The 13,802-nt window shown below is 35.8% G+C and overlaps 1 protein-coding gene across 4 annotated transcripts in view; it reads right to left on the minus strand.

Moving 5' to 3' along the window:
* EHBP1 (EH domain binding protein 1) overlaps window positions 1-13,802 on the minus strand; it is a 339,975-nt gene that overhangs the window by 165,525 nt on the left and 160,648 nt on the right. For all 4 annotated transcript variants that reach the window (XM_061155211.1, XM_061155209.1, XM_061155210.1 and 1 more), the window contains exon 10: window positions 1,502-1,691. In XM_061155211.1, the coding sequence (XP_061011194.1) occupies window positions 1,502-1,691 (190 nt within the window). The remainder of the gene's footprint in view (window positions 1-1,501; window positions 1,692-13,802) is intronic.

Genomic DNA, 13,802 nt, shown 5'->3' on the forward strand with positions numbered 1-13,802 from the left:
TTACTTAACTAAGGTTCAGTTTCTCAGTGTAAAAAGGAAATAATGGTATTTACTTCTCAGGTTGTTTTGTGGATCAAATGAAGTTATAGAACATTGCCTGGCACACAATAAGGTACTGTTAAATTCCTTTCCATTCACCTATGAAGAGATTAGGATTTTGTGATTAGCTTCAAACTTCAATGGCCTACAGAAGGGGGACAGGGAGAGAGTAGGCAACAAGAATAGAGACAGATTCAGGGAAACAGGACAGTTGTAGGTATTCTTGATGGTTAGAAAGGATAAAGAATCTAAACAGCTTTTTTATTTTGACCAGTGCCTCAATTGCTGCCTTTATTTTTGCTCTCATGGGTATAGGAATTGACCATCTCTTTTGCTTTATATTTCTATTTTCTATTGCCTTCATTTATAGACTCCACTCTCAACTTCCCTAGCCAATAGCAAGACAGAATTTAGTCCTAGTTTCTCCTCCTAAAGTTACACACAGTTAAACACACCTGATATAAAAACACACACCTGGAGACTGACTTATAGAATGGCAGAGTGAGGACCTCAGTGAACTCACTCCCCCTCAAACAACGAAAATAAAAGCAAACAAACTATTTCAGAACTCTGGCATTTAATGAAAGGCACAGAAAGAACTATAAAATACAACAGAAACTACTGAAACTTGATGCCCTTGAGAAAAGCAGCAGCCCAGGCATCTGAGATGGAATATGGTCCAGAGAGCACGTAATTAATGAATATGCCAGTTCCAATCCTGTCTGTTGGCTGGGGAACCTGTGACCTTTATCCTTCTGAATTCAAGTTCACCTCTTTTCCCCCTAACTACCTGTGAGAATTAAATAATGTCATATGGTAACAACAACAAAACACTCATGAGTACTGTCATGAGTTATTTACCTTAAAAAACTTGCTAAATCCAACATCTCTACCTTTAAGATGAAAGATATACTATTTGCAGTCAAACCATTTAGAAGCTTTAGACTTTGTTCTAAGACTGCACTTTACCTTTCCATGAAGTTATTATCCATTAACATTTCTAAAAAGAAGGACAATAAGGCCACAATTGTAATCTGACATAAATCAAAGGGACAATACTGAAATTCTTCAGCAAAGTATTTCTCTGCACTGGGTGTCAATCTTTCTGGTACATTTCTCAAAAATATGATTTCTATTCTTTCCTCTGTATTAGAGTAAGCTGTCTATCACAACTAGCTGCTTTAGAAGATATCCTTTTTGCAAAGCACCAATCCTACAATTATACTGCTTTTCTCCCTCTGATTTCAAAACAGCATTTAAAAAGCAAATCTTAACCCAGACAATCCAATCTATAACGTACTATAAATTTATAGACTTCCAAATGTATACACAATGTTGCAGTATAATTGATTTACTTTTATTTTGCTTTTATATCATCAAAGTATTAATAGCTAACCATGACTTTTCTTAATTTGAAAACAAGCAAACATTAATACATATTTTAATAAGATTAAACTCCTACCTTAGGAGAAGTGGAGAAATCTCTTCCTGCAGAAACACCTGTGTTTTCATTTACTCCTCCCGTCTTTGGTGAGATGGCTGGTGGGGCTGGGGCTTTTCTTTTTACTCGCCTTTCAGTTTCCAGTTCTTGAACTGGACTTAGCAAATTGTTTGGAGGAGGAGTTGGTTTAGGTTCATAAAAAGGATTTGATCTAAATGAAGAGGAATTACTGTTACATATCTTTATAAAAATAGTTTATTCCCAACTAAAATACTGTAATATCTTTATTTATAAAACTAGAACATACTGAAAATAAGGAAAAACCCAAACCAATGATAACTTACAATTTGGAAATAGTCACAATTAATCTTTTGTTTTGTGAATCATTAACAATAAAATCTTCCCTTTTAAGAAATATTTTAAAATCTTTAAAATACAAAGTCACACTCAGCTCCACTATATACAGACGTTGGGAAAATGTTTGTAATGAAAGTAAATCCTATGTATTCTCCACATCCACAGAAAAGGAAATAAGATGAGGAAACATTTATTTATTTTTTAATGCTCCTCTCACCAAATGTTTTTTCCCTTGCATTTCATCTCTTCCTCTGTGTTAAAATTCACTTATTAGGGACTATCCTTTAGAAGTTCATTCAGTGAAGCTCTTTTAATAGCAAATTCTCCCAGGCACTGAAAATGTCTTTATTCTAGTCTCATACTTAAATGATAGTTTAGCTGGGTAATTTATTCTAGTTGTTAGTTAATTCACCTCAGTGCTTTGAAATAGTAGCCCACTGTTGGCTTAGTACTGCTCTTTTGTAATTTATCTCATTTCTGGTTGTTGTTAAGATCTCCTTATGTCTGGTTTTGAGCAATCTTACTACAACATGTCTAAGTGTGTATTTCTTTTAATTTATCTGGCTTCAGACTTCTTGAATTTTCCTGAGTCTGGAGACTCATGTGTTTCAGTAGTTCTGAAAAATCATCAGCCATTATGCCTTTGATAGCCTCTTTGTTATTTTCTCTATTCTTTTCGCTAGCAAATCATATCAAATTATGTTGAATTACCTCTTTCCTACATATTTTTACAAATTTATATATCTCCTGTTCTACATTCTGAATAACTCCTTCATATTCTTCACAAGATCCAGTTAACCTTTTCTCGTTTCATTGTGTCTAATTTAATGTTCAATTCTCCATGAATTTTAATTTCATAAGCATATTTCCTTATATGGCTTGTATATAATACCTTAGGTACAGAGATTTGAGTCATTAACCATTTGTACATATTTATTTTATAGTCTCTATCTGATAAATCTATCATTTGAATTCCTTGCATTTATAATCCTGGTCTTGCCTCTTCTCTTAATAAACGATTTCCTTGTGTATTTTGTAATCCTAGATTGTGAGTTCAGGACTTATTGAGGAAATCCTGTGTAGTCTGAGCGGGGAGAGCTGTTCAGAGTGTTTCATGCTTGGATTTGCCAAGTATCTTATTTTCTTGGCTTGGGCGGGGGTGGGGGGGGGTGTTCCTGGACTATCCTGCCAACATAACATCAAATCCACATGAGGGTATGTTTATGTTTATAACTTCCTAGAGAAGTCCTCTTTTTTTCTCTACCTAGAGTTTAGGTCCAGACAGAAAACCTTCCTTTCCTGTTAACTCTATGAGTAGATATTTATCCAGTTGAAAGAAGTTAAAGTGAAAGTCGCTCAGTCATGTCTGACTTTTTGCGATTCCATGGACTATAGGCCACCAGGCTCCTCTGTTTATGCAACTCTCCAGGCAAGAATATAGGAGTGGATTGCCATTCCCTTCTCCAGGAGATCTTCCCGACCCAAGGGTTGAACCCAGGTCTCTTGCATTTAAGGCGGTTTCTTTACCATTTGGGGGCTTCCCTGATAGCTCAGTTGGTAAAGAATTTGCCTGCAATGCAGGAGACACCAGTTCGATTCCTGGGTTGGGAAGATCCACTGGAGAAGGGATAGGTTACCTACTCCAGTATTCTTGGGCTTCCCTTTGGCTCAGCTGGTAAAGAATCCGCCTGTGATATAAGAAACCTGGGTTCAATCCCTGGGTTGGGAAGACTTCCTGGAGAAGATAAAGGCTACCCACTCCAGTATTGTGGCCTGGAGAATTCCATGGACTGTACAGCCCATGGGGTTGCAAAGAGCAGACATGACTGAGTAAATTTCACATCCTTTACTATTTCAGCCACCAGGGAAGCCAGTTAGTCATCCATAAACACAAGTATCTAGTAAAAATGATGATTATTCTTCCTATTCCTATTATAACATTGCTATTATAATAAAAGTAATAAATTTATTGTTATTTTTATTAGTTTGTTGCAAATTTTTTTTTTTTTTTTTTGCAATACCACTCTGTTCCCTAGAGTTCAATATCTTGTATGCACAGTAACAATAGCGTTTCTGAGTCTACAAGGCTAACACCCAGACCACCCAAACATACTAAGTATACCAAGGGAACTCCATCTAGTTATATAAGGTCTGTACTGGTAATATCCTTCTGTATTCAGTTACGTATGTTCTTTTAACTGCAACAGAAGTAGATTCTTTTAGAACCAATAACCAAGTATCTACATCCCTGCCTAACAATGGTCTGCTCTCATGAGACTCTGGGGACCAAGTAATCTAAACAAGAGAGGGGAAGGAAACCATACTTGTTGGTCACTCTCAACCTGTACTAGTCGCAACAGTTAGTGTCATGTGACTCCTCCTCATTGAGCTGGAGATATAGCCTCAGAATCTCTCTTACCTCTGCAGGCCTTACCAAGTTATTTTTCAAACACTAAAAGTAGTTCAAAGGGAGGTAACAAATAAAGAAATGGAATTAAAAAAAAATTTTTTTAACTCCAAAACTTATAAAATGAAAAAAAACTCCCCTCTCCCCCTCAAAACTTACTCTTTGCTATCTGATGTTAAATGTTTCAGTACTGAACAAACCCACTTCAATCTAACTGAATTAATTGACATGTGAACTATTCAGATGATATTTTTTAAAACTATTCCTAATTACATCTCTCTATAACAAATTTCCACAGAAGTCTGTAACATGGTAGCTGCCACAATAATCATTATTAACTTGCTATGTAAGTATGATTAGATTTAAGAAAAATTTTGAGGACTTAAGGATCAGTTCAGTTACTCAGTCGTGTCTGACTCTGCGACCCCATGGACCACAGCACACCAGGCCCCCCTGTCCATCAACAACTCCCAGAGATTAACCAAAATCATTTCCATTGAGTTGGTGATGCCATCCAACCATCTCTTCCTCTGTCATCCTCTTCTCCTCCTGCCTTCAATCTTTCCCAGCATCAGTGTCTTTTCAAATGAGTCAGCTCTTCGCATCAGGTGGCCAAAGTATTGGAGTTTCAACTTCAACATCAGTCCTTCCAATGAACACTCAGAACTGATCTCCTTTTAGGATGGACTGGTTGGATTTCCTTGCTGTCCAAGGGACTCTCAACAGTCTTCTCCAACACCACAGTTCAAAAGCATCAATTCTTCAGTTCTCAGTTTTCTTTATAGCTCAACTCGCACATCCATGCATGACTACTGGAAAAACCATAGCCATGAATAGACGGACCTTTAACAAAGTAATGTCTCTGCTTTTTAATATCCTTTCTAGATTGGTCATAACTTTCCTTCCAAGGAGTAAGTATCTTTTAATTTCATGACTGTAGTCACCATCTGCAGTGATTTTAGAGCTCCCAAAAATAAAGCCTATCACTGTTTCCACTGTTTCCCCATCTATTTGCCATGAAGTGATGGGATTGGATGCCATTATCTTAGTTTTCTGAATGCTGAATTTTAAGCCAACTTTTCACTCTCCTCTTTCATTTTCATCAAGAAGATCTTTAGTTCTTCACTTTCTGCCATAAGGGCGGTGTCATCTGCATATCTGAGATTATTGAAATTTCTCCAGGCAATCTTGATTGCAGCTTGTGCTTCTTCCAGCCCAGTATTTTTCATGATGTGCTCTGCATATAAGTTAAATAAGTAGGGTGACAATATAGAGCCTTGACATACTCCTTTTCCTATTTGGAACCAGTCTGTTGTTCCATGTCCAGTTCTAACTGTTGCTTCCTGACCTGCATACAGGTTTCTCAAGAGGCAGGTCAGGTGGTCTGGTATTCCCATCTCTTTAAGGATTTCCCACAGTTTAGTGTGATCGACACAGTCAACAGCTTTGGCATAGTCAATAAAGTAGAAATAGATGTTTTCCTGGAACTCCGTTGCTTTTTCGCTGATCCAGCAGATGTTGGCAATTTGATCTCTGGTTCCTCTGCCTTTTCTAAAACCAGCTTGAACATCTGGAAGTTCACAGTTCACATACTGTTGAAGCCTGGCTTGGAGAATTTTGAGTATTACTTTACTAGCGTGTGAGGTGACTGCAACTGTGCGGTAGTTTGAGCATTCTTTGGCATTGCCTTTCTTTGGGATTGGAATGAAAACTGACCTTTTCCAGTCCTGTGGCCACTGCTGAGTTTTCCAAACTTCCTGGCATTTTGAGTACAGCACTTTCACAGCATCATCTTTTAGAATTTGAAATAGCTCAACTGGAATTCCATCACCTCCACTAGCTTTGTTCATAGTGATGCTTCCTAAAGCCCACTCGACGTCATGTTCCAGGATGTCTGGTTCTAGGTGAGTGATCACACCATTGTGATTATCTGGCTCGTGAAGATCTTTTTTGTACAGTTCTTCTGTGTATTCTTGCCACCTCTTCTTAATATCTTCTGCTTCTGTTAGGTCCATACATTTCTGTCCTTTATTGAGCCCATCTTTCCATGAAATGTTCCCTTGGTATCTCTAATTTTCTTGAAGAGATCTCTAGTCTTTCCCATTCTATTGTGTTCCCCTATTTCTTTGCACTGATCATTGAGGAAGGCTTTCTTATCTCTCCTTGCTATTCTTTGGAACTATGCATTAAAATGGGTATATGTTTCCTTTTTCCCTTTGTTTTTCGCTTCTCTTCTTTTCACAGCTATTTTAAGGCCTCCTTGGAAAGCCATTTTGCTTTTTTGCATTTATTTTTCTTGGGGATGTTCTTGATCCCTCTCTCCTGTACAATGTCATGAACCTCCATCCGTAGTTCATTAGACACTTGTCTATCAGATCTTGCCCCTTAAATCTATTTCTCACTTCCACTGTATAATTGTCAGGGATTTGATTTAAGTCATACCTGAATGGTCTAGTGGTTTTCCCTACTTTCTTCAATTTAAGTCTGTTTGGGCAATAAGGAGTTCATGATCTGAGCCACAGTCAGCTTCCAGTCTTGTTTTTGCTCACTGTCTAGAGCTTCTCTATCTTTGGCTGCAAAGAATATAATCAATCTGTTTTCGGTGTTGGCCATCTGGTGATGTCCATGTGTAGAGTCTTATCTTGTGGTGTTGGAAGAGGGTGTTTGCTATGACCAGTGCATTCTCTTGCCAAAACTCTATTAGCCTTTGCTGTGCTTCATTCCATACTCCAAGGCCAAATTTGCCTGTTACTCTAGGTGTTTCTTGGAGAAGGCAATGTCACCCCACTCCAGTACTCTTGCCTGAAAAATCCCATGGACAGAGGAGCCTGGTAGGCTGCAGTCCATGGGGTTGCAAAGAGTCAGACACGACTTAGCAACTTCATTTTCACTTTTCACTTTCATGCATTGGAGAAGGAAATGGCAACCCACTCCAGTGTTCTTGCCTGGAGAATCCCAGGTACAGGGGAGCCTGGGGTCGCACAGAGTCGGACACGACTGACACGACTTAGCAGCAGCAGTCAGGTGTTTCTTGACTTCCTACTTTTGCATTCCAGTCCCTATAATGAAAAGGACATCTTTTTTGGGTGTTAGTTCTAAAAAGTTTTGTAGGTCTTCATAGAACTGTTCAACTTCAGCTTCTTCAGTGTTACGGATCAGGGCATAGACTTGGATTACCGTGATATTGAATGGTTTGCCTTGGAAACAAACAGATCATTCTGTTGCTTTTGAGATTGCATCCAAGTACTGCATTTCGGACCCTTTCGTTGACTATGAGGGCTACTCCATTTCTTCTAAGGGATTGTTGCCCACAGTAGTAGATATATAGTGGCCATCTGAGTTAAATTTACCCAATCCATTCCATTTTAATTTGCTGATTCCTAAAATGTCAATGTTCACTCTTGCCATCTCCTGTTTGACCACTTCCAATTTGCCTTGATTCATGGGCCTAACATTCCAGGTTCCTATGCACTATTGCTCTGTACAGCATTGGACCTTGCTTCTATCACCAGTCACATCCACAACTGGGTGTTGCTTTTGCTTTGGCTCCATCTCTTCATTCTTTGTCGGTTTATTTCTCCACTGATCTCTAATAGTATACTGGGCACATTGCAAAGGATTTGTACTTAACAGGAGAAAATTACAAAATTCCTTAAGACAGGCAATTTTTCAATGTGTTTTATATAACTGAATTTACAATACTAAGCTGCATTCAACTTTTATTTAACTTATTTAGTAAGTATTACAAAGATATCTAGAACTATCCTTTTTCTTCACGTCTCTCCTCCTCCCTCTAACCACTTGAATATTGGTATACTTTGTATTTAGACAAATGTTTTTCTGCATTGATAAATATGATCATGTAATTCTTATTCTCTAGTTTATCACCATGGTAGATTTTACTGATTGATTTTCAAATATTGAAACAGCCTTGTATTCCTGAGATAAACTTTACCTATTCATGGTATATAATTCATTTTGTTGAATTGTATCTGACAATATTTTGTTAAGGAACATTCATGAGGGATATTGGTCTGTAGTTTTATGTTTTTGTTTGTGTCCTGTTGTCTGGTTTTGGTACCAAGGTAATACTAATTTCATAAAGGAGTTGGAAAGTGTCTCCTCATCTATTTTCTGAAAGAGATTGTGCAGAATTGGTGATTATTATTCTTTAAATGTTTCATAGAATTCTCCAGTGAAAAGAAGGTCTGGAAATTTCTTTTTGGAGAGCTTTAAAATTATAAATTGAATTTTAAAAATCATTTTTAGGGCTATTGAGCTTACATATTTCATATTGGCTGAGTTATAGTTGTCTTCTCGGCCCATTTCATTGAAGTTGTTAAATTTATGTGCGTAAAGTTTCTTTCGTGGTATTCTCTTGTTATCTTTGTGTGTCTGCAGGGTCTGTAGTGATACCCCTGGTTGCATTTCTGGTATTGGTAATTTGTATCCTCTCTTTTTTTTTTTGTTGGTTATGCTACAAGTTATGCTCTGATCAATTTTATCAATCTTTTCAAAAAACTACTGCTTTGTGACATTGATTTTTTTTTCTCTGTTGCTTTTCTGTTTTCAGTTGCATTGATTTCTGCTCTTTATTTCCTTTCTTCTGCTTGCTTTGTGTATTTGCTCTTCTTTTTCTAGGTTCTTGATGGGGCTGCAAAGAGCTGGACACAACTCAGCACACACAAATTTTCCCCTCCTTTGTAATGACAAGAATTATATAATTTCTAATAAGTACATTTAAAAATACTTGAACAGCATTTTAGTAAGGAAAAATTATTAAAGGAATTAGCATAATTTCCACATTCTGTTAATCAACTCTGATCTGAATCATCTATTTCAAGGCATCTCACATCACTATGAATAAACAAGAATTATTTTTATTCTTGTACTGTTCAAAACTAATACATTAGTAGTATCATTAATTCATTGTGAATTAAAAACTCAGTTATATTAAGTGAAAATTGGACAGAGTAACTTTAAATGATATTATTCATTTTTTAAAAAAAATAAGAAAAAGTATTATAGAAAGAAAAACTAAAGTTGATTAGAAATAGGGTTAGCAAACACAGTGAAGAAAGTGTGGAGTGAAACTTATACTCTTTTCCTCTCACTTTGAAAGTTTATATTTCTTTGGGAAAACAATTCAAACGTATTAAAATAAGTGTGTGACTTTTCTGATTAAACTTCAACGACAACTTCCCTTGATAAATCAATGTACACCCACATCAGTGATTTCATGCTGGACCTCAAAAGTTCATCCCATAAATGCTCTGAAAAATATTATTGCTCTATCACTTCTCAGTTTTCCTACATAACTGCAAGGGCTGACCTAACCCCCAAGATGAGAATGCTGAGAAAACCATACAGTTGATAAGTGTAAAGGACAAGTGCTAAAAGCACTTAAGTATGCATACATTCTCTTGGAGCTGACAGATATGCTGAATTTCTGAAGGCTGTTTTACACATCACAGAACTCAGCACTATTTATTTGTGATAGTTTCATGTCAGAGGACACAGGAAGTGTTTGGTAATGGAAGGTGAGTCATACAAGCATCTTGATGAAAAGTCATAAGTTTATTATTGAAGTGAGAACAACTTCTGGAAGATTTTTGCCACTTAAGTTAGACCGACAAACTTCTGGAGACAAAGATGAGAAATACCAGGTAAGTAATTAACAGAGTTCTTCCTGGACATTATTACCTGAGGAGCAACCTTCAAGATTTATGGATAATGTTCCTACAAAAAAGCTGAGTGTTTGTAGGCTCCTCTGGTAACCTCAGATGATTGAGCAATTCAGAATGTTCTTTATTCATGGGAAACTTGTAAAGGCTGTGACTCTCATGTGGAAAAAGAATGGTCAAAAGGAAACACCTAGTCATTCTGATTTTAGTTTTTATTAAGGCATTTTAAAAGTTTAAGCAAACATTAGATGTCTCTTTAATTTGTTAATAGGAGAGAGCAGGGTGTGTGTATGTTGTGTAATATTCATGCATCTTGGAGTGACTGAATGCTTGTCTTTAAAGTTTGCATTTACATTCAAATACTCTAGGTGTGTGGCTATTACACAGCTATTACTCAGCACCTACACCACCCTTGAGAAATTTTATTTTGATCACACATTAGCTATTTCAAAGAAAACAAACACAACAACTTCAGCAAGACTAGAGCCAACTTTTTCAAGTCCTGTATAGTTATTCATTAGTATTGAGATCTCAACCTGGGTTTTGAATCAATGATTATCATGACATAATTCCTGTTCTTATAGGAGGTTAGAACTATTTTTTAGTTTTATCAAAACCTAGCTATAGCCATGGAGGCATGTAGCACATGTGAGAGTTATTGCCCATGTGCTGTAAAATGAGCAAAGGTTGAGAAATGCAGTTCCAGGCTAACAGAAAACAAGTCAACTACCTTCTTCTTTTATAGTTCCCTTAAACCACTTCTTTACTAAGTCAAACAGTCCCTATGTCCTCAGTCACTGCTCATTTGATGTGGTTTCTGGACATTTTAATGACTCTGTTCACTCCACTCTGTTAATGCTTTGAATCATCAGCGCCCCTTGTAAAGTGCAGCGCCCAGAAGCAAAGTAATGCTCAAGATGGGAGTTGACCAATGTACAGGAGAGGGATGGCATTTCTTACTGCACACAAAGCAACTGCTCCCCATTTTTGTACATCAAAGGAGCCTTTTTATAATTCCCCTCTCAACCCATATAACCCATATTTTGAAAAAATTTCCTACTACACTGCATTTTGAAAGAAATAACTTTTTCTTAAGGTCTAAATAAACATCAGTACAATGAAATTCAGTATTTCCAAGGAAAACAAAGACCCATATAGCCTCACTATAAGCAAACATATAATTATTATTTAGCTTTTAGGAAATGTAAAATATTCTGTAGATCTCCCCTGTTTCACATCAATTATTTTCATCAAACAAACCTAAAGCCCAAGAAATCTAGGCTAGGAATCACTCATGTGACAGAGTATTTGTTAATAAAGTTAAATATTGCTGTGGGTTTTTTTTTTTTTTAACAGCTTTATTTAGGTATTATTGATATACAGTAAATAGCACATATTTAAAAAGTATAACTTGATGAGTTTTTATATATGCACATAAGCATGAAACCATCAGCACGATCAAGACTACAAACATTTCCAATTCTCCACAAGTTTCCTTGTATCCCATTTAATCCATCCATCCCTCCCTCCACCTCCAGTCTCAGGCAACTATGGGTCTACTTTCTCTCATTACAGACTGTTTGTATTTTCCAGTTTTAAATAAAGGATATCATATAGTATATGCTCTTCTTTGGTCTGACTTCTTTCACTCAGCATAGTAACTTTCCAACTGATCCATGCACTTACATGTATCAATAGTTTGTTCTTTATTACTGAGTAGTATTCCACTGTTATGGATATACTACAATTTGCTTATTTATTTGACTATTGGTGGACACTGGGGTTATTACCATATCTTACATTATGATAAATAAAGCTGTTAAAATATTCATGTATGTGACTTTTTGTGGACGTATGCTTTGATTTCTTTTGGTTAAATACCTAGGAATGGGATGGTTAGGTCAATAGAAATATGTTTAAATTTTTCAAAAATTGGCAACTTTTTTTTCTAAAATAGCTGCATTTAGAACTTTGAGAGTTGAGAGTACCAGTGGCTCCATGTCCCTGACAGTATCTGGTATAGTAAAGTCTTTTAAATTTGAGCAATTCAGGTGGGTGTGTACTGGCATCTTACATGATTTTAATTTGCATTTCCTTGATGACTAAGATGTTGAACAACTTTTTACGTACACATTGGCTATTCTTGTATCTTCTGTGAAATGTCTGTTTAAATCTTTTCTCTCTTTAAAACAGACAGGCTGTCTTATCATTGAGCTAGCATTCTTTACATATACTTGATAGAAGTCTTGACTGATAGGTATTTTACAAAGAAGTCTGGCCACACTGTGGCATGCCTTTTTATCTTCACCAGTGTTTTTTAAACAGCAAAAGATTTAACTTTAAAGAAATCTGAATTATAACTTTTTTCCTTTGACTTTTTTTTGCATTCTATTCAAGAAATTTTTGCCTAATTTATTTTTCTTCTATGTTTTCTTCTAAAAGTTCCCATGTTTCAGTTTTCACTTTTAGGGTATGATCTATTTTTAGTTAAAATTTATATTTGTTGTGAGGTAAGGACTGCAGTTCTTTTCTGGAGGGGTTGGGATATTTTAATTATTAAAGTATAATAATACTTTAATTATTTGAGCAGCATTTGTTGTAAAGATTATCCTTGCCTGACTTCCCATGCTACTTTTGTCAAAAATCAATTGGCAATATATGTGTGGATCTAGCTATAGATTTATTTATATTCTCTTTCATTTAACTATATGTTTACTTTTAAGCCAATACCAGAATGTCTTGGTTAATGAGTCTTGAAACTGAGTAGTGTATGTCCCCAGCCTTTATACTTTTACAAAATTCTTTTGGCTATTATTCTAGGTCCATCATATTTCTGTATACATTTTAGAATTAGCATTTATCAATTATTACAAAAAATATACCAAAATTTTATTAGGATAGCACTGAATCTATAGATCAATTTGAATCCATGGCTATAACATTTCTCTCCATTATTTGTCTCAGCAATGTTTTATTGTTTTCAGCATACAGGTATTGCATTGAACATCTTCATCCAAATTTATCCCTGAGTTTTGGTTTATTTTTTTGGATGCTTTTGTATATGTATTTTAGAATTTTCTACTTCTGATCGTTAATTGTTACTATTGAGAAATACATCTGAATTTATAAATTGACCTTGTATCCTTTACCTTGCTAAATTTACTTTTTAGTTATAGTAGACTTTGTAGAGACTCCTTATAATTTTCTACATAAATGATTATGTCATCCATGAAAAAAAGATAGTACTGTATATCTTCAAATAGCATGTATAAAAAGCTTAAAACAGTATTCAATTTCCCCATGCTCAGCCCTTGTGTGACTACTGTCATTTGTTTTATTTCTTCCCCTATCCAAAACCCAGAATATACTGCTATTTATACTTTAAATGATCAATTATCTTTTAAAGAAATTTTTAAAAATAAGACATATATTTTATATATATTCTATTTGCCATTTCCTGTGCTGATCATTCCTTTGTGTAGATCCAAATTTCCAAATACTGTCATTTTTCTCCTGCCTGAAGGATTTCTTTGTAATATATATATATATTTTTTGGTAACATTTTTTGCAAAGCAAGTCTGATAATGATGAATTCTGTCAGGTTTTGCATGTCTGGAAATGTCCATTATTTTGACCTTTTTTTTTTTTCCTGGAAAGAAAAATTTGTTTTGGCAGGTTTTTTTCTTTCTTCTGGACTATGTCTCAGAGGGTAAAAGTATCTGCTTGCAACATGGGAGACCCAGGTTCGATCCCTGGGTCAGGAAGATTCCCTGGAGAAGGAAATGGCAACCCACTTCAGTACTCTTGCCTGGAAAATTACATGGATGGAGGAATATCGTAGGTTACAGTCCATGGGGTCGCAAAGAGTCGGACA

Source organism: Dama dama, chromosome 11 (assembly GCF_033118175.1).
Source record: "Dama dama isolate Ldn47 chromosome 11, ASM3311817v1, whole genome shotgun sequence".
Taxonomy (NCBI): Eukaryota; Metazoa; Chordata; class Mammalia; order Artiodactyla; family Cervidae; genus Dama; species Dama dama.